General features: G+C 37.7%; 1 protein-coding gene across 8 annotated transcripts in view; it reads left to right on the forward strand.

The window, feature by feature from the left end:
- INPP4B (inositol polyphosphate-4-phosphatase type II B) overlaps positions 1-22,106 on the forward strand; it is a 319,336-nt gene that overhangs the window by 283,224 nt on the left and 14,006 nt on the right. For 3 of the 8 annotated variants that reach the window (XM_041411957.1, XM_041411961.1, XM_041411963.1), the window contains one exon: positions 20,711-22,067. The exons of 3 other annotated variants lie outside the window; for them this stretch is intronic. In XM_041411957.1, coding sequence (XP_041267891.1) covers positions 20,711-20,885 — 175 coding nt within the window. In that variant the 3' untranslated portion in view covers positions 20,886-22,067. Of the gene's footprint in view, positions 1-14,449; positions 15,034-20,710; positions 22,068-22,106 lie in introns of those variants that run through there. 2 more of the 8 variants (XM_041411958.1, XM_041411962.1) reach the window with 2 other exon arrangements.

Consider the following 22,106-nt stretch of genomic DNA (forward strand, 5'->3'; position numbering starts at 1 on the left):
TGCACTCTGGAAGGTCCTGAGGTTCAGATGTATTACATAGGCAAACTAGGCAGTATAATTGGCAGTTGTTTTGTAATATAGCCTCACACTATATGAACCAATTTTGTCTGCTTCACTGGGGTCAGATGTTTGAGTTCATGTTCTCTAGCTGACTGCAGAAGTTTCATTCTCCTGGACCTCATTTCTCCAAATTCTTCCTAAGTGCTGTTTTCAGACTTCTTTCTGATCAACACCCTAGTCAGAGTCCCAAAAACTCTCTCACATGATCTTTTTCATCTTCCTCTTCTTTACTACACTTTTGCTTGAATATTTCCCTCCTTTCTCCTCTGCATATATGGCTGCCTCTTTCTTCTCCTGTTCAGAGTTTGGGCTCTGGCCTCAGTCACAGCACAGAGAGAACAGCAGAGCCAGTCCCCTGCCTCATGGTTTTGGCTTCATGTTATAGTAGTCATCCTCTGCAAGGGAAAAGAACAGCAAGGAAAAGTCTTATCCAGCTCCTTGACCTGGCATATGTTGAATCCTCAAAGTACGTACCTGCTGAATTTTAAAAAGGCTTTGTTAGGAAGAGATTTGAAAATCTTGCAGGAGCATGCTCTTGATAGTTGCATCTCTCACATCTTTATTATCTTGGTGCAGAATATCAAACCCTGTTCTTCAGCATGGGGGTACTAGTAATTCTCTCAAAAAAATGGGGGGAGGGAAAGCTGTATTTTTTTCTTCTCCAAATGACACTGTAAGTTTGAATTTTGCCATTCAAAATGAGCTAACAATTATTAGTAGACTCTAAATGGAAAGCATTGTGTAGCCTTACTTATAATTACCTTTCCCCTGGAACCTGTGATAATATTCTTGGGCCAATCACTTGGGAGGAAAGGGTGTTCAAGGGAAAACACTGAAAACCTTTGCCACTCTTTACAAAGAATATTTAGGGAAGTGACTCAGTCTACATCGATGTAGCAGGCAGTAAGCAAGAATTCTGAAATAATGCTTTGGTTTTTTGTCAGTGCATGAGGGGAAGGTAGAGCCAATCGAAATCTGTATTGTCTCTAAATTTTGACACCAGTGTTTGGGGAGTCAGTCCTTGAAATGCTCCTTCTTCAGTGACTACTTAGGGAAGGTGAGCTCTTCAAGAGGACAGTAAATTTTATATAATAGGAAAACATACTAATATATCAATTGCCGTATACAGTATTTTATTGTATATTAAAATCAGTTCCTTTTCAGTTGAAAAAGAAAATTTTAGGCAACATTTAGGTTTCAGCTTTGTGACAAGAAGCAACCCTTGATTCCCTGTGATCTTTTTGCTGAAGGGCTCCTTTTCCCTTTGGCTTCAGGTTGTGTGTGCCAGAGTTCTCCAAAGAAGAACTCAGTTAATGGAATTCCAATCAAAAACATGCCCTACTCTGAGTATTCAGCTCTGATTTGAACTTTTTGTTTCTCACTGAGATATTGATGAGGTAAACAATCTGCTAAGTAGCCCAAAGTTGTATTTGTCCTATCTTGATCCGAATGAAAGTACAGAGAACTGAGCTTTGTCTTTGCTCTCTGTGAATATTTTAATTATTCAGTATAGACAGTGAGAAATATATGAAATTAATTACCATGTGCACTCTATGGTCACTTAGTATTTAAAACCAGCCCAATGAAAAAACTTTATCTGATAAATTTCCTTTCCCATTTAGTGCCACAGTCTGTGTTTGGATGCTTAATAGCGCAGAAGTTAATTTTAGCACTGCATTTGATTAATTACAGAACAAAAACACAAAAAAAAAAAAAAAGGAAAAAGCTTCCTAAAAACCTCTTCCAATGGAAAGTGTTTCTGTCACTTTTGCCATACATATATTGCAGGCCTGTAGTTCTGGATTTCACCTGTCATGGTTAGACTAGCATGCAAATAGTTAGATTATTGTAAAATATTGTTTGGTGTTCACTTTTGAGATTCTTCTAGTTGTATATAGAAAACTTCATTAATTTTCTCATTCAGTTAGTGCTTTATTGCTTATTTAGAGCTTCCATGAAAAACTAGGTCTTAGCAGAAATCAACGACCAGATGTATTATAATCAACAGACTGAGTAGTACCAGTTTTCTTCCTGTTATATTTCACTTTAATTAAGATTTCCTGAAAGAGTGTGGGAAATTCCTGTATGCGTGCTTATTATCTGTTGAAAATCCAAGTCCTACAGCTGAATTACCATGGCTTTGGCCATGTTCAGTTAAATCTCAAGAAGAACAACACTGCCAAGTCTAAAATCTAGATAAGAAAGAAGCAGGAAATGAGAGTAAGACGGCAGTAGTAGCATACAATAGCTAGTTAAAGCTATCAAACATGGAATCTCTTCAAGAAGTTCTTGGCCTCTAAAACAGTGTTCATCTCAGAGTAATATAACTTGGACAGGGAGGGCTCATAACTTCCTGTCTGCAGTCCCAGCATCCTACAGACTGTCCAAAGGTTGGAGGGGGCACACAAAGAAGCAGCCAGCTGCTCTTCCAAAAAAGGTCGTTTTGTAATAGAAGATTCTGCATTCGTTCAGGAGAAAGATGATGGAGTGTCAGGCTACAGCTCTGGCTGGCTTATGAAAGAAGCAGGTAACAGACACTTCTAGGTTTATCTTTCTCTCATTTTAGACTCCCTTGATCCCTTCATAAACTTAGTTTCTTTTTGTAGGAATGCTCCCTGGCTTGGATAATCATCTTTTCTTGTCCAGCACCCTGGTTTCAGGTTTTTTTCATAAGTTCCATCCCTTGCAATGCTGTGCTGACTCAGGGCCAGCCACCATCTCCAGGGACTGGCCTAGTGCTTATTATGAACATGACATGAGAGAATCCAGCATTCAATCTCCATATTATCTTTCTCCATTTATTATTATTATTATGCATTCATAAGGCAACCTGGCACATTATGTTATACAATTGTGCTTTCAAGTAGTTAGGGTCCTATTCAACTTCAGACACTGGATTTGGAATTTTCTATTATCTCAGGTTCTTTAGGGAAGGAATCTAAAATCATACTGGATACCAAAATAAAAGGAGAGATGTAATTGTGTGTCATTATCACACCCCTCCTATTTTATAACCATAATTTGAGGAACTGTCTTCAATGTATGGGGGTTTTCTCCCTTCAGTCTGCTGCTGTTTTCTTTTTCCAATAAGCATTTCCCCGTTTCTTACTCTCTTGCAGTAACATCTTGGTGTGTGGTATTTTTATAGAAACTTTTTTGACAGTGGCCTTTCTCAGCTCAGCTGAGGGAGTTAGTTTTAGTAGTAGTTTCTACTTCTTGCTTTCTGTTGCTTTCTGTGGCAGCTCTGGTTTGGTGAGTGACATTTCATAAGTGTGTCCTTATCATTACAGCAGCCACTGGTGACCTTTCACTGGAATAGCTGGCAGCAATAAGTTCTTTCTCAGTGTTTACCTGCAGTACAAGTCCTGGTAGCTGTTTGCAGTGGAATGACCAGAGGAGTTTCCATTTGGATTATTATGTACCTATTATGTATTTCCTACTTTCGTGATGTTATCTGCAGTCAGTTGGAACTAAACCCAGTAATGGAGCCGGCAGTATTATTTTGCTGTCCCATTCTCTGGATCATCCAAAGATAAAGCTGGGAGATAATTTTGGGAACTTGGCATTCTTAATAGCAGAAGTCTCTACTATAATTTGTGTGAATAGAAAGCACGTGTTTATAATGAAGTTAATGCAAAGGAAATGTTGGAGTCCTCCCAAAGTGCACAGCCAGCTCCAGTTTGACTCCTAATGCTAGAACAGTTAAAGTAGTTTCTTCAGCCTTGGGACTTAGTGGTGCTGCAGTTGTACTGTGATTCTAAGTATACCCCTAATGCCAAAATCACTGGCACTGTTTTGGCTGTGCATCTGCAGTGCTGTTCTTGTGCTGTGGTCTAGGTTTACTTCCCTGCCAGCTTGTCTCCTCTCCCCAGCCTGGATGTTGCCATGTGTGTATTGTCTTCCAGCAGTGGGAAAAGCACCTGGCTTTTCTCCTCTGATGGAGACGCACCTAATGCCCCAGGAAGGTGCCAGAGCAAGTTTCTACCACTGCAGAGTCTTTTGATTCCAGGCAAGGCTTAGCCAAGATTTGAAGTCCCTTAGACCAATGAGATCAGAGCGTGGGAAGGGAATCACTGTTCCCTCTCTCTTCTGTTGAGGGATGACATACTTTGGTATATGAACCAGCCTCTTTGTTAGGTTACTTCTTACTGAGGCAGACAATGCCTCTGCATGTGGTACTCAGGAAGTTCACTTATTGTTCTTTGAAATTATTGTGTAGTACATATATAAGAAATCTTCCTTTTCTGCCCCTCTCATTCATCATATGGATTTCATGACATATCATCAGCTTTAATTTCATGCTACAGCCTCCCCTTGACTGCTTATTTCCTTACACTAGTGAGAACATTGTAATGTTTGAGCCTTCTTATCCCACATTTCAATTTAACTGAACTCAGTCCCTGTGCCCAGAGAGGGAATGCACAGATTCCTGTTCCTTCCCCTCACACCAAGAGCTAGCATGTACCCTTTGCTTCTAGAGAAAGACAGGCTAAAAAGGCATCAGCTAGTTATTATCAGCAGTAGATCAGTGAGATACACCTGACTTTAAAATATATATATATTTACTCTTCAGCCCCACTCCAGTCAGCATTTTTCAGATTTGAGAAACTTGTTTAGATTACTAAAACACTGAAAAGTCTAAGGTGTAATCTGATCACACAGTCATGTATATTTTATAAAGCCCTGTTGTAGGATCATCTGGTTAATAGTTTGTTGGGTGAACTGACAGGTCTGATGAAAATATATAATTGCTGTCAAAATAATGGTGGGTTTTATATTTGTTTTGCAAAAATCATTACGAAGTTGGTGATTCTTTAATTTAAATCCCTTTATAACTCTTTCATAACTGGTGACAGCAGAGCACCTACAGAATACCAAGTAATCAGCTCAGAAAGGTTTGCAACTTCCAGCAACCTGCCTTGTGGTGGTGTGGTAAGTAGAGTATGTGAGGGTCCAGAGTAGTTTTTTGTAGAATGTTTTTCATGTTTTTGGTTTTGTTTCTTTTGGGCTTTAGCTCATGTAGTTTAACCAAGACTGGCATGGTCTCTGTTCTGAGTTTATTTCTGCTAAATGGCTGTTACATTGAAAGCCTCAGGAAAGCAAATAAAAATTGCTAAACTGGCACTGTGGCAGAGGCACTATTGGTTGGTTTTGAAGTGATCAAAGTAGCATCAGGCAGAGGCAAGCAGCTACAACAATATCTCATTCTCAAAGATCCATGAAATGATTCTGAAAATGCACAAGAGACTGCTTTGATAATATTAGTTATAACTGGTTCAAATATTTATTCCATTTGTACTTTTTAAAGTCAAAGGTTTTTTACTTAAAAAGCTTGTAATTGACAAGCAAAGGGCGAGAGAGAAATACACTTGTATCTCTTTCAATTTTAAAATGTGAGAAAATTAGTATAGAGGTGCCAAGTCCCCTATGACCTCATAGTCCTTCCTTTGTTCGAAATTAAATTTGAATCTACTTTTTCTTTCAAAGGGCCTCTTCTCATAGACTGTTTTGCTTTAAATAAGAGTCCTGTTGCTGTATTTGAATGTGCAATAGCAAAGCTTGTAAATGATGTTCATTCCCTTACTGACATTCACTATTCTGCATATTACTAATTCTCTTTTCACACTCCTTTTTGCTACTTTTGTTCATGCTGACATAGCAAGTGCAGCAATGCTGGCTGCACAATTCAAGGCTCTCTGCCTTCTGGACATTGCTGAACTGGTGTGTAAGCTTCTGAGTGTTGATGGATAGTCTTCCCTCAACATGATCCTGAATAAAGTCCTCTCTTGCTTTCCTGCTGCGTGGTCACCTCAGGGAGAAAGCTGCTCCCTATGTCACCTTTCTCTATAAAAATGTGCTACCACAATGGTATTATCAGCAAATTTGTAGACAATCACTTTAAACTTAGTTTGACATTCATTTGCCATGTGAAGAGGCTTTTTGAATTTATTTTTAAAGTAAGTTGGCATATATCAGACCACTATGATGCTGTTGCATTTCTCTCTTGTGCCGTGGAAGCAGCCCAAAATGTGCTGCCAGGCAGAGGTATTTTGCTTTTGCTTCTGTAGGATTGCTTTTCCCCCATTAAGTTGCATTGCTGCATTCTGTAAATACTGTCGTGCTCTTGCAGCAGCTCCCATCCTTCTGCTCTTTCTCGGAGGAAAAAGTACAGTACTTCATAGAATCATGGAATGGCTTGAGTTAGAAAGGACCTTAACAATCACTTCATTCCAATCCCCTGCCATGGGTGGGGACGTCTTCCACTAGACCAGGTTGCTCCAAGCCCCATCCAACCTGGCCTTGAACACTTCCAGGGATGAAGCATCCACAATTCCATTAAACCCTTAGTGTGAATACAGCCTTATGTTTCATGCTGTCTTTGCTCTACAGAAGAATTAGAATACTGTGTTGTGATTGTGGTTATTGTCTATCTGACTATGATTTGCACAATTTCCATCTAATAGAGCAAAAGTCAGTAAAATATTTTTCTGGCTAAAGGGGATTGAAATCACCTTTTGGTGATGCTTGACAAGGCAACATTGCATACATCAAAGCTTTGCTTCCCAAGTGTGTCGGTCTGTGTTACAGTGCATATAATATGCACACACACATAATTATATGCAAATATAGAGATGTAGGAATTGGTACATTTTAGTTTGTCACATTGGTGATTAATAACATGACTTAATGAAGCAAATTATTTTAAATGGCTTACAAACTTTGCAAATATTTTTCCAAGACAGGAAACTGGTTTTAGAGTACTTTATTTCTGCATCACTGTGTTTTCTGATTGGCAATTAAAAGGTACTTAAAACACTTGAGATTTTCATGTCCTGTGTTGCCCTGTAGGTATTATCTTCATGTGGTAATCCTTGTTTGTAGAGGAAGATTTTGGTGTGATAGAAGCTCTAGGAAAATATGGTCATTTCATACGATGTGATCAAGTTCTTGTTTTTGGTTTTCAGAGAAACTTGAGTGCTGATTTTTCAAATCAGACACAATTTCTTACTTATACACCAAGGGTATTCACTGGCAAGACAGTGCTGAGCCTGGAGTGTAGAAAAGTATTTGTAGGCTTAGCTGACTTTTTAAAAATCTTTTTGTGACAGATGTATCTCAATTTTTATGTTTTCTATCCCAAAGGCAATCATTCTTCCTGCTGTCACAAAGCATCTTCTTTGGTACAGCACAACAGGGATAACAAAATTCATTTCAGTCTCAACTTAATTCCAATGTAAAAAACTCGCAGTGAGGTGGTAATGAACTTGAACTCAGTATAGATTACCTCCTCCATGCTTACACAGATGTTCAAACACAAGACAGATATTTTCAAGACATGGTTCTATTCTGAGAGTGTTTCTCTCTTGAGCAGATTAAACCCTGAAATTTTCTGCTTTGCTTGTTGTTACAGTTAACACAGTAACACCATTTGGAGTTCCACCTCCTAGCTTTTAATTAGATCTAGATAAATACATACCCCCCCCCCCCCCCAAAAAAAAATGATCATCATGATTATCAGGATGAGATCATTTTAGCTAATAATGAGTTGGTAAGATAAAGGGACTGATCCTCTGAAACAGAGAATGATCAGACCAATCAAAACCATTTGAAAAGAAAAACTCAAACATGTTTCATAGTCCCAGCTGTGCAGTCCAGTGAGTACTGTGCTGATAACAGCCACCATCTTCCTCAAGTGCTTTGGATTTTGATGTGTTTGTCTTTTCCAAAACACTGGCTTGTGCCCCGTACACTTACTATACTCATGGATAAAAAGCCAAATAATAATAATTTTTATTTTATCTGAACTAAAACTGTAATAGCTCTAGCAAAGTCAAAAGAATGACACCAGCTGGAAACACTGGCTAGAAATTAGCTGACGGAGGTCTCTGGTGAGCCTTGTTCCATGCCCTGCTCTAAGCAGCTTCAGCAGCTGTATGCCAAGTAGGGAAGGGAATGCAGATCTTCATGATGCTGTCATCAGTCCTGTCTGGCCAGTCTGCTCTCCACTAACAGTCCACACCAACAGATAAATTAAAAAGGAACTTCTCCCGATACCTTCAGCTTTTCAGGCACAGATGAGATATCCGTTCTCCCCAAATGTGGCTCTCTGTGGGGAGGACTTCACTGATCTCTATGCTAATGTGTAACCCAATGGAATAATGGGTCCACACTGGGCTAGGAAAAGTCTAAAGACTTTTTTCAGACAGGACCAACACCTGGTATTACTGGTGGGCTGTTTTATGCAAATACTACAGCTTCATTATTATTGCACCACAAAATGCATTAGGCATCCAATTTCCTTTGTAAATGAAACAATGTATTATTTTAATAGCTACTTTTGAAGCTCTCTGCAACTTAAACCACAGATGTTAAAACTATTGGAATTAAATGAACCCCCTCTGAATTGTAATCCTTGAATAGACTATGAGGGTTTTTTTAATTATAAGGTTTATTCAATGAAATATATACTACAATGGAGTGCAAAAAGTCAAATGATCTTATATGGCAAAAATAAAAACTTGAAGCTCGCTATCCATACTCCATTGGGTATGGAATGCCAAAAGAGAAATAAAAGACATTTAATCTTGTTGCAAAGCCTAGTGTTCTGTACCACATCATAATGTAGCCCAAAACAGACAATCGCTGCCTCATAAATCTCTTGGTTTTTCTTTTATTCACACTATAGACAAAAATCAAGACTGTCCTTCAAAAATACTCTGTTGTCAAGTGAGCTTGAAAGTTTACAATGTTATCTATCATGTTTGACTATGTTTCTGATGCTGGAGGTAAAATCTGAGGCTTGTGAGGTTCATTTTTTAGGTGATGCAGTGGCAGTGCAAGTATGGGCTGGAGATTATAAAGCTCTTTGAAGACGAGGGGGAAAAAGCATTGGGCAATTGGCATTGGAGAAGTTATTTCCAAAGACCATTGAATTCAGTGCAACACTTATAATCAAGCTGTTTTTATCATAAAACTTTAGATACCTATTGTAGGAATGCCTAGTTAAGAACTCAAGTTCCCAATACTCTCCTGCAGGGGATGGTTAGTAGCCTAATTTAGGGGCCCTGAATCATCCTGAGGATGTTCGGTAGAAGTAGGGGAAGCCTGGGCTGTTAAATTTGGCACCCAAAGACTTGCCACTCATGTTTAGGGAATGTTGCCTTTTAGAGGAGTTGGATCAGATCTCAGAAGTGTATTCTGTAGTTATCATGGTAAACAACTGAAGGTAAAATAAAGGTAGGAGGGCAAAACTTAGCATGAGGAAGATTTTGCTGGCATCAGCACCTGCTGTGCCTTTAAACATATGCTTGTCACTAGACACTAATTTATTTATTATCATGAGGTCAAGGAAGCCAAAAGTTATTAGAAAGAAGAAATGTGTAAGAAACTAAATGTGTACTATTAAGTTGCTGTTTAAACTTTAGCTGCTACAACTATTGGCTGCTTCCTTTGCTTGTTTACTCAATTAATATGATAAAATAACTACTGCATGCTTTGAAATAAGGGTAAAAGTCCACTTTGGCTACTTTCCTTGTTTACACAGAGAGCAGTAGCCATTAAGTGATGAAGTTATAGTGCCCTTATCCTAAATTGTTGTTTATTTTCATAGAAAAACTTTATTTGATAACTCTTCTGGACAAAGTTACTTTAACTTGCATAATTTCAGCAACATTATGAATTCAGCAAATATTTTGCCATTTTGAGTAGATACAAGTGTAGAAGTTACACTTCTATACTAAAGAATACTTATTCAGTACTTCATTAAAAGTTGCTCTAGTTTTTCTACCATTGTGATTCGATGTGTTTATTTTCAAAAAAAGAACTTCTAATCAATGTTCCTTAGTAAAAATATGCAGCTAATAATTTGAGTTAATGGGAGGGAGAAGAAGCTTTCTAAATAAAGTATGTCCTGTTTATGGAAGCAAGTGTTCGGTAGAGAACTCTTTCCTTATCCTCAGGTTGTCTGCTGCTTCTTCAGTTGTTAAATTATTCTGTACTCAAGAGAACATTATTGGTTGAATCTAAACCCATTATTTTTCCACTGAAATTTCCATTATCTGTTGGCAATTCCATCTTGGGGAGGATTGTAATATTTTTCATTTTCTATAGTGTTCTGCATGTGTTTCATTACTGTGCACCCTACATGAGAAAATGTCATTATTTCATGTACCAAAATACTCTGTCTGCACTGATGAGCATTCTTTTCTGACAAGTGCAGCTGCTGGCCTGCACTAACATGTCTTTAGCTTTATTTGAATCTCATATCTGTCATCATTAACAATTCATGCAAACAACAAAACCAAAAGAAAGTAGTTCAAGGAATTCAGAGTGCTTGCTTTAACCAACTCTTACGTTCTGAAAGTAGGAAGGACATTGTGAACCACATGGTACATAAACTGTGCACAAGTCAACCCTATTCCCTGTGTACATTAATGAGATAACAGGAGATGCCTGTAGCTCAGCAAAGATAATTTTTTAAAATTGCTTTTGCTGTTAAATTGCAGATTTGTGTTTTATAGATTTTATTTAAGCTGTCAGTAGCTGTGAATTAATAGTGTATTTAACAAACCCAGAATTGAATACTAATAAAAAGAGAAGTGGACTCCTTTTCTTGTGTATACCAGGCTCTGACAATATGATGTGAACTGATAATAAGCTTTTAATAAAGGGTAACTGAGAGTAAAGCTATAAGAATAGTTGAGATCTTTTTAAAAAAAAGCAAAATTCTTTAGTTACCAGAAGCTTGTAAGTGCTGTCCAACAGCCACAGAAGCTCAGGATTATCCAAAAAATAAGGACAGAATCAGCCTGTTCAGATGTTTTTGGAGAGTGGCTGCACTTCTTCATAGTCCACTGGCCATGAGCAAGTGCTAGAGAGGACTGTGAGTGCTGACATCCCTCACTTACCAGGAAAGTAGTATTATTCCCAATGAGGTTAATGTGGGGTGAGTTGCAATATAATTGAAGGGTATTAGCATTTATTAGAAATTAAAAAGGAAGCAGAATTCCTTAAGGCCTGACTTTACAGGCATTTGGAGAGGATGAAATGTTTCTCATTAACAATTTATGTGCTTTTTGGCTGCACTGCAGATTTTTTTGTATGAACACCTGGCCCCTGGCTCATATTTATTCAATCCAAACACCTGAAGCATATGAATAAGTGTTATTAGTTTTCCTAGTGATTAAAGAAAGCATGGCCAGAAACATGAGCAATACCAGGATGTACTGTGTCTCAGACTTGTGTTGAGAACTGTATTCTTATAAAGAGAGTGTAAAATCGGAGGCACTGGCATTGCCCCCAGCATAGCCTCAGTCCATGTAGTCTAATATTTTGAAGTTATTTCAAAATACAGGGTTTATCTGGAAAATTGGAGCAGTGTTTATCTAAAGTGGAAGCACCATGAGATGATGAAACACTGAAATGTTTCTTAAACTGTTTTCATTCCAGCATGCATAATAAGCAGTGCATATAATAGAGTAGAAAAATGCACTGTAGACAAAGATCACTCTCCATCATCCCAGTGAGAGATTTATACCCACTTGCTACCTTCTATGTCCCATCCTGGGGAAAGAAGGAAATACTCCAGCATTGCTACTGACCTGCTGCTTCTTCAGAAGACAATAATAATGGATGAATGTTTCCCACAAAATCTTGGATGTTTCCAATTTTTTTTTTTTTTATATTTTGGGTTTTTCATAGGAAAACACCCTCTTTTCCCAATTATAGGCATTTAAGAATAGCATCCATTCCACTTACATGTGATTGCAATTGCCACCAAACGTGGAAAGCCCCATTGCTGTTCTGCTTGGTAGTTGCATATGTGGCTTGCTGAACATGTGCTTGGGAACATTCATACTTAAAATATCTCAAATGCAGAGCTTCCAAAGTTTCAGGAATTGGCAGATTCTGTAGAAGGTCGCAAGACATTGTAGTTAGAACCCTGGTGAGAATGTTTCTGCACTACTGATTGTGTGCTTGAGAGAACACAGTCTGCAACACAGGAAAGACTGACTTTGTAAAAAAATTAATAAGTATCTGATAGTTCAGTCCAGGTCAGGAAGTAAATTGCCTTTTTTTTATATCTGTCAGAGACTTAGGTCATGGTTCAGTGATGCTGACAGTGTAGTGAACTCCTCTTCTGCTCAGGGAGTCCTGAGCATAGTTCATAAAGCTTATCCTGAAAGCTGCATCTTTGATCTTTGGCAAACTGATAGTTACTGTTACTGTTACTGCACTGAGCAAAACCCTGTCCTTCAGCTCTTTGTAACAGTAAGAAAAATGTGTTGTTATAGAGAGGAAGGTATTTGCACCTGTATTATAAATTATTTACTCCTTTCTGCCAGCAAAGATTTAGGAATGCAGAAGGTAAATATATGGCTTATAGAATTTTTAGGCTTTAGTGATCTCAAATCTTCCAAAAGTCTTTTTTTTCTTGATACTGGGGGCAAAACGGTATGGGCTTTCATCTCTTTATTCTCCCTGTCAGTGCAGTGCTATTTTTACTTAAAAAGTGGATCTGTGCTAATATTGTCTTTGTGAGATACAACAAACTTCTTAACAAATCTGCAGTAGCACTCAAATAAAAATTTCTCTACAAATGCAACTTAACAACCAAAGAGAAGATGCTTGTATTCAATATACTGTTTAAAAGATTTCAGTTTCAGTGCTTCTCCTTAATACTTGGGTGAAGAACAGGCTCCAAAATTTCAACCATCTTCTAAAAAGATACTGAAACAAAACAAGTAAGATGAAAGAATTACACTCACTCCTAATTTCTCATAGAAAGGTTTATTCCTCTAAGTCTCCACATTGTACCTATTAACAGAAAAGATGACAAATGCATTCAAAGCATTTAAATTAGAGTTTTATCCAGCCTTGTCATTTGCCCTAAAGGAAGTACATGGAAAAATAGTGTGTTTCAGATTCAAATAGAATTTTCTTTGCATTTTCCAAAGTTAATCTTAAAATCTACCTGCTAGAGAGAAGAGAAGATGGTTTATTGGTAGTAATGTTGGAATACAATTTTCAGGTTGCTGCAGTCTGCATCCTAGCTTATACATTTTTTGGATAGGTTGTTTCGGTTAGCTCCCTGCCTAACCAAAACAGGGCTGCATTTTTTTGTTTCTGGTAGCAGCTAAAATCAGATTTAGGTGCATTTTTCTTTGTGACTTTGGGGAATTTATATGTGCACAAATTCACCTTGTATAAGTATACCCACATACTGTGTGTGCTGCTGAAAGAACAGATAAGATCTCAAGCTGATTTTTTGTTTTTCAAAAAATGTATCAGTGTGTTAGGTGGAAGTTTTTAATGAACAGGCAATATTTAGCTGAAAGGGACTAGCAGTTGTCTGTAGTTTATGACTCACACTTTGGTTAATCCCATGAAGAGACTATGGGAGTTGGTGTCATTAATGAGAAGCAGTTGCATTCCTCCTTTCGTATATCTCAAACTGAAGTTGCAGGCAAAAAATCCCACCAAGTCAAAACATTCAAATTTAGAATTCCTGCTGTTCAGCACCCTCCTCCCTTAAAATACCCAAGTCAGAGATGCAACATAGATTAAATGATCTTCTGTTTACACCAGCAGTTCTCTGACCTTAATTCTGTCATCCTACCCATAGATTTGAACAGCTAGAAATGAATGACAGATTTTAAGCATCATCTTTCACACATGTCTGTTGACTAGTATAGGAAGCCCGTTCTGCCTCTTAAATCAGCTTTGCTACTTGTCCTCAGCATAGGGAAAAAGACTAAAAAAATCTTTGCCAAAAGAAAAGGGATGACTCACGAAGATTTATTTTCATGATGAACAAAAAGTATTTAAACCTGACTAGACATATGAAAGAATTTATCATGGATTTATGTTTCACTGTGCTATGTGAGCTAAATGTATAAATACATCTTCAGTAAAACTTTATTACTGTGACAGAAACAGTCTGGAAACAAGTGTGACTCACTGACCAATTATGCCAGTGCCATAACACTACGGAAGGGAAATGTTGTAAGTATTCAGAACTTAACTGAAGGTAAAACCTGTGGGGTTTTGCTTGGTTGTTTTCCTGCACAAAGATGTAGACTACATTTGCTTTAGTTTTGGTTGTACATTGGACTGAATTTCAAACCTTGTAAGAGAAGTTTGTCAGGAAAGATTTTGCAATTTTGTCCTGAGAAATTCCCATATACATATAATCCTAATACTTTATAGAAGAGTGTCTAGGAAGATTATTAGAACCATATTTTTTGCTAGAAAGAGAAACCTTTGTAAAATTGATGTGTAATACTGCAGAGCACTATCGGTAAATAGCAGAATAAAACAGCAGATCCTTTCCTTGGAGTATAATAGAGGTGAAAATCATGTCTCAAACACTGCTCATCTGTCTTGACAGGTAAAGAAGAATCTCTTCTGCAAACCCATCACTTTTCAGTTCTGAAGCTAATCTCTCACACAGTCACCACAATGACTTTACAGGACTTGAAGCCTCTGGCCACACTTGTAAATTGAAAATCTCTGGGGATAAATTCTAGAACATGATCTCAGTCATTTTATACAGTAAAATTATTAAATGTTTTCTGATGCAGTTTTTGCAGATTAAGTGTGCTCTCAAGTGATTCCAGGGCAGTTTGGGAGTTAGCATGACCAAGGTACTGTTCCTATGTGGCAATATCTGGTTGTCCATTTTGGCAGATTAAGGGACATAAGCACAGAAAGTCAACTTGGCTTTGCTGTTCAGATGCTGAGGGTGAATTTAACCTGCTAATGTGTATGTCTTAAATGCACCAGTGACAAAAATTGTGATTCTAACTGGAATTTTTTTCTTTATGTTTCTTATATTTTCACTATAATAATTTTGTCAGTGTTATTTTTTACCACATAGATACTCTTAATGTTGAGGGAAAAACATTCTTGCAGGCATTCTGTATCAGTCACAAAGGAAAATATTAATTCTTCTGCAATCAGCACAGATTTCTGAACTGCTAAGATTAACACTGGTAGAGATGTATATTACCCAGTAGCATGTTTTATGCATATTAGATATGAAGCTTGAAACTGTCCTTTTTTCATCTATTCTTTGGAGTTAATTGTATATTAAAAGCAAACATAGACAAATAGTAGGGGTGTTGCTCTGTGGCGAACCAACAATTTGGGAGTTGTTTCCATAGCCCAAAGCTGGAGTGAGTTGTGCTGTTTCGTTGCCTGCAGTGCAGGGTGTGTGTCTCTTTCACTTGCTCTGGGAAATCCAAACACAGCTAAGCTGATAAAATAGGTCATAAATTTGCACATTCATAATTATTTTGACTTCAAGGAGAACACATATACAGCAGAGCAAAAGAGCAACTGTGTAAATTGAATTTTGACTTCAGCATTCCTTCCAAAGGATCCCTGTCTGTCCATGCGAGCACATTAGACAACAGGGTTTTCCTGGATATGGTTGTGTGGCTGTAAGACAGCATCTCCTTGCCTGCTATTAAATACTGCTGCAAAACGGTTTCTTTATTAATCTGTTGCTCTGCACTGAACTGTTACAGCCTGTTCATAATAGTGCTTAAAATCTGTACCCTGTCCACAGCTGAACCTCCAGTAGCTTGCTGTCTCTGACCACCTCCTCAAAGTTGAATTTTTACCTCTGTACAGGCTGAAACTCCATAATAGTTTTGAGCTCAAAACCCACAGTTATTTCACAATAGCTGTTTTTCAAGATCTAGGTGTCTTATCATCATGACTGCACCATGAATCTGCTGCTTAGTCCAACTCAGTGGTCAAACCTCATGTTATATGGTATGCTTTCTTTTTTTATTTCCTAAATAATGGATTAGAAAAGTCATGTGTTATAACCAAACAAGGAGAGAACAAAGGAATAGGGAAATAGAGGATGCCAGCACAAGCAAAAAGAGTAGGGAAAAACTTGCAGCACAAAAGGTAAAACAGGAGGAGGGGATTTAGTGACAATTTGATAAAACAGATTGGATAAACAGTCTGTTTTTTTGGTGTATGTTTAAATAGCTGTCTAATCACTGACTGAATTCCTCAGTATTCTTGGATCTAAGACTGCTCATCAGTTTCAGCAATTCTAGTTGTTTTGAGCTGAGATTATAGGATCATATAAGCAGCAAAAATTTATTTCTAGCATCTTCTACTTTATTTAGTGCCATGTAGATTTGAGGGAAAAAAATTGTAAGTTATTGAATCAGAAAAAGAATAATTGGAAGGATCATTGATACAGAAGATGTCTCTGCTGGTTCCCTTCTCTCATCTTCCATTTTGAAACAATGCAGAACCATTTTTTTGTTCTAAAAAATTGTTGGAGGTTTATTGTATCAACTTTGTCTTTCAAAATAACATTTTGTTTCCCAATATTCCTTTATATGTTTTATCTGAGTTCTGCTCTGATACTGAAATCCTTCAGGACTGAGACCTGTTTATTTCCTTCTGAATCATGTTTTATTCTTCTAGATGTTATAGTGCAGCAGCTTCGTAATGACTAGGAAATGTTCACAAGGAACCCACCTTTTCTCTTTGAAAAAGTTAAGGCTGCCTTCTTGACCTGTAGTGCTGTACATTGATAGAGTTGATTATTCTCTGAAGTGTTTCAGTCAATCCCAGTAACATGTATAATGTAGAAATTAGGATGCTTTCATTCCAAAAATTTCTTAAGATAAGCTGCTTCTTGAAAGCTGCTTCTGAATTTGACTGTCTTGAAATAAAAAGAATAGGTAAGTTATCAAAATTGTGTAAGACTGAGAACTGTTAGCAGTCCTTTCTATTGGAAGAAATGTCTCTACTATTGTCAGATGAGACTCCTTACTTTTGCAATTTTTCTGTGTCAGCACTGGAGTTTAACAAGCAAAACACAGCAGGACCAGAAAATACTGCTTCAATCTGTCTGGAAAAAAGGAAAATTCCCATAAAGTACAAGTGCAGTAGGACATGAATTCAAACTGTAGTCACCACTAGCACATGGGACTCCCACCTGTTGATAGAAAGCTGCCCATTTATTCTACCTTAAGAAATCATGTAGAATAGTTCAGCATTTCCAGTGTCACTAATAACTGTAGCTGGAAAAGTTCTAAAAAAGAAGCATACATCCCAAAATATGAAAATCATCTCCTCCAAAAACCTTGCTCAGGGACATCAGTGTGGCTGATAATCAAAAGCCAGAATGTGCCCTCATGTGTGTGCTTGACTCTATAAGGACTTGAGAGGCTTTTTCCTCACACTATTTTCATCATCTCTGCTTCGCTACTTTGAGGTTCAAATAATTTATCATCTGAATTTGAAAACAACAAAAAATACCTGCTGTTTTGTCTTTGCCTCATTTGATAAGGATGCAGCAACTCCTAATAGGAGTTTAGGATGGTAAAACATCAAATGAGATAGAAGGCAGGCTAAAATGGTTATATTGTCATTAACTTACAGTACCCTTGGCTCCTACAATGTGTTTATGCTGTGCTGTAGGTCTCAAATGAACAATTTGAGAGTAAATTAATAAAAATGGTATGCTTGGTTAGTGGGGTGTTCATGACTCCAGATGTTACAAACTTAGAAGTGTTCACTACTTCTGTTAAAATTATTTGTGAAATAGAAACTTGCTGGTTATGTTGGGAGTCTTCTTCCTTCCTGTTGCTGTTAGAGTACAGTTTGTGATGGAGATAACATCTGAAACTATGGCTGCATCTTCACAGCTTAGCATGTAGCACTCTTAGCACTCTGTTCTGGTTATGCTGTCAGTCAGAAGCCAAATAAATCCAGCTGACAGGGCACTAGTGGGATTCCTGCTGTTTGCAGTGAAACTTCTCCAGGGTTGGATGAGCCAGGGGAAGCAATATTATGATGCTGACAGCTGGGTATAGGTTCTTGCTTTGTTAAATAGTCACTGCAGAGGACACTTTAGGGTGTGTTGGAAGGCACTGTCACTGCACTGCATTGAAAAATATTGGCAGACCCTAGCAAGGCATCTGACCCTGATCAAATATTCCTCTTAAATTAAAAGCATATTTAGCTATTCTGCTCAGCTTGTTCTTAGGAAGCTAATAATGGAGTTGGATTCCTCTTGCTCTATTTTGAAGATGTTTTATTGAATTATGCATTGAGTGATGTGACTAATTTGTGGAACAGAAGTCCCTGTGCATCAGCTGTTCACGGTCGTTTTCCTGGGGGGAAGATAGAACTTTTTATGTTAAAAGACACTGATCATCCTTTTCAGCATATCAAAGAACAAATGTATTGTATGCTTTTCTATTGAAAAAAAAAATAGAACAAATGGCTTTTATCTGTATTTTCATCACTGATGCTAATGGGACTTGCAGCAATGTAGAAAAAAGCCAGTCACACTGTTGAGATGTGGAGTCCAACAGAGCAAGGTACACAACAGAAGTAGGAGGGTTCATCCCTGTAGGGACAACCTGCAAGTGTGTGACTCAGCCTGCTTGGAATAAACCATTGGTGTGCAAAGCCAAGGCCCTCCAAAATGATGCACACAATCAATCTGATTAATGCAGTGGCTGTGCAAGCTTACTGAATGTTCAACTTTACTGCTGCCCAGATGGATTTCTCCAGAAAAAAAGTTTGGTCTCTGCATCCGCTCAGCCGTAGGAGCACATATGATGTCTGTGATGGAAGAGATGCAGGGCAAACAAAATCAGCTGGATGCTGACTGGAAAGGAAGAGATGGGACTATGAGGGTTGAGCTAGAGCTCTCTCATGAATTGTGGGCATAATGGGAGTAAGCTGAAACCTGCAGGCTCACCTTGAAGAGCAGGAAGGGAGTGAGGGGACAGTGCAAAAGGGTCAAAGGGGCAAACCTGTGGGGTGATGTAGAGATTAAGAAAAAAAAAAAAGAAAGAAAACCAGCCAGCAGCAGGTTCTTAAAAGTATTTGGAAATACATAGTAGAGGATAACATTAACTGGGAGCAATAAAGTTAGTCCTCACAGCTGATCACAAATTGTAATGTCACTGTGAGCAGAAGAAGGAAGTTCTGTGGGTGGACCCTAGGACAGAGGCATTAACTGGGGCACTCTGCTAGAGAAACACAGAATTACTTATGTCAGTGTTGACAAGACCAATAAATCATGCTATTAGCTTCATTTCTTGGTAGTTTCTGAGAGAATGTCTGCAGTAAAGTCTGAGTTCTGCCGGAGTTCTATCCATGGACACTTGAAATCTGTAGAACAAAAGCAGCAGACACACTGCCACCAGCAGTTACTTTGACCTAGATGAAAATAGCAGGCATTTAATTTTTTTATCTTTTATTTTGCTATTTAAAATAGTATGTGTTGATCTCTTTATTAGTGTAACGTACAGATTGAATGTTCTAAGCAAAGAATAAGACTAAGAACTTATTATAGAAGGCTTATTCAGAAGAGAAATTAGGCAAGGAAAGATTTTGATCAACCCCCCTTGCCTAGGGTTTCACCTGTAAATGCAGTTCTTGTACCTCTCCTGCTATCCAAGCTTAAGAAATGCAACATTGCTCTTTAATAGACAAGCCAGAAAGGAAGGCTTTCTGTAAGGTGATATGGCTGCTGCTGTCTTCAGAGTATCATTTTCATCTTACCTGGAGCTGTGGGACAGTAAAGGTAACGCCTGCCAGCATTTTCTTTCTTAAAGAAAGAGCATACTTGTGACATGTGCTTCTGAAAGAGCACTGTGTTGTCATCTGATATATTAGGGCACTGTATTGTCATCTGATATATTTGGATATTCTCAAGTCCACAGAAAAAAAGGGCAAGTTATCTTTTCATCACAGGATATTAATAGTAAATAGAAAAATAAAACATCTTGCCACTCCTTGCTGCCCAAAGGAAGTCTATAAACAGAACTCCCTGGTGTATGCAAGTAAGCTTCAGAGGGATTGAAGAAGTGTAGTTGAAGTGTGAGTAATTCTCCTTATAGAGAATCTGTCAAGAATACAAAAGGAAAGCCTGGCAGTGGAAGTATCCCTGTACCTCTGGTAGGACAGTGACCACACAATTCAGTGCAATTCAATAGAACTTACCTGTAAGTAGATTGGCTCCTCCCTGTGTCGGCTGATAGAGCTACAAGGTGATTTACTTACAAGAATGTAAGTGCAAGCCTTTAAATAAAAAGAACTGCTATTGACTTTGAGTCACCAGCACTGATGAATTTTTGGAGTCAATTTACCATCATTTAATACTATTTTGGAATAGCTGTTAGTGTGTGGCCTTTTCACTTCTTCTGCCAATAAACTTCACAATACATACTGAAGCAGGACTGAAAAGCCTGTGAACAGCATGGAGACACTGTTCAGTGTTGCATTGTGACATACTCATGATCTTTTTTCCTTTGCTTCCTTAGCTTTTTTTTTTATTTTATTTTAAACTTCCTTATTTCATTTCTGTTAAGTGTGTGTGTTCATTTTAGTGATAGCGTCGTTCATTGTGGAAGTTATTTAATGTTCACTTGTGAATACTAGTCCAAGGCATCTAGCAGCATTAATATGTTAGTAGCCACCCAGACATCATGTTTCCCATGTCAGCTGTAGAACACAAAAGTTATACTGGAAGTACTTAGATAAATCTGTTTCATCAGAATGGCTATGTACTTTCATTTTGTCAAAATACCTGCGTGTTGGCTTTCTTTGCTACTTAAATCTGTTCTATCTGTTCCTAACTTCCCCTGTTTAACAGCAGACAAACCCAGGGAGCACTGAATGAATCGGATGATCCCGAAACAGGCTGTCTAACTGATAACAAGCCAACTTCTCGACACTTCTATCCTGTCGCCTTGCTGCTTGTCAGCTCACACTTGCTGGTTGTGTGGCTTATTTTAAGTCTTGCTTTGCTATTAGCCAAATATCAATAAACTTCACTTGTGTTCCTTTCTTTTCTACAAACTGCAACAAACTAACTCTAGAAAAAAGGAATCATGTTGTAATATTTCTACAGACTCAGACCCCAAGGATTCATCTTTAAGATTCCAATGTCTGAAATGTACTGTGTTTTCATTCTTTTTTTCTGAACTCTAAGAAGTATACTATGCATTGAGTGAATTGATTTGCTCTTTCTGTTCATGGTAGAGCTTTCCCACTGTAATTAGCGCAAAGAAAGCCTACTTACAATGCTGTCACTGTATGGAAGTTGTGGAATCCTGAATGCTTGAACCCCTCTTTCCAGAGTAATTAGTCTGACAAAAAAAAAAAAATTAAAAATTAATTTGCACAACACAAACTAACCCCTAGACAAATGTGGCAGGGCGATGGTTTGTGAGACTTTTCTTTTGTTGTAGTTTTTTTCATTGTTACTAGCTGATGGAATTGTTTTTGTTTAATAAATGAGTATTACTTTGCTACAACTACCCCTTTTCTGTAGAGTAAATAGAATATAATAAGTTCTGTTTTGTAATGAAATTAGCCTGTTTGTAATTGTTGCTTTAGTTGCTTTTGCTTTCAAGACACTTTTATATTCTTTTTAACAAAGTCCTGTTTATGTCTTGATGCACCACTTTGGCACTTGTGACTTTTGTATTCTATGTGAACGAACATCCTTCCTTTTTAAAGCAGAGGTGGATTGGACTGTTTGAAAAGCCATTCTCTCTTTTTTTCATTGTAAAGCTGAACATACAGGAAATGAAGCAGAGATGAAACTTTCCTTCACAAATCTCTAGGGCCAGACTTAATAAAATTCCTTATTCCTGGAATGCGCATTTTAGGGCAGTGTATACTCATACATATATAGCAAACAAATTGAAAAAAAAAGGTATGAAAATGTTTAAAAGAAATATATTTCTGGAATTAGAACAAAATGTATCATTCAAGTATTTAATTTTTTTTTACTGAACTTTAAACTGCAAGGGCAGATATATTAGGGGGAATGGAAAATCTTATCACCTATTTCTGAGGGCAATAACTGTACCGGGCCTGGCCTTGGATTTAATTCTGTAAGATGTATCATCACTCGTGGAAAACAAAAATGTAGAGTTGAATCTTTGTTATTTTTACTTCAACTGTTGCTGAAACTCTGCAATGAACAAATAAAACATATTTATTTATTCTGTGTTTCATGAAGTTGTACTTTTTCCCCCTTT

This window comes from Onychostruthus taczanowskii, unplaced genomic scaffold (assembly GCF_017590055.1).
Source record: "Onychostruthus taczanowskii isolate IOZ18803 unplaced genomic scaffold, ASM1759005v1 scaffold38, whole genome shotgun sequence".
Lineage (NCBI taxonomy): Eukaryota > Metazoa > Chordata > Aves > Passeriformes > Passeridae > Onychostruthus > Onychostruthus taczanowskii.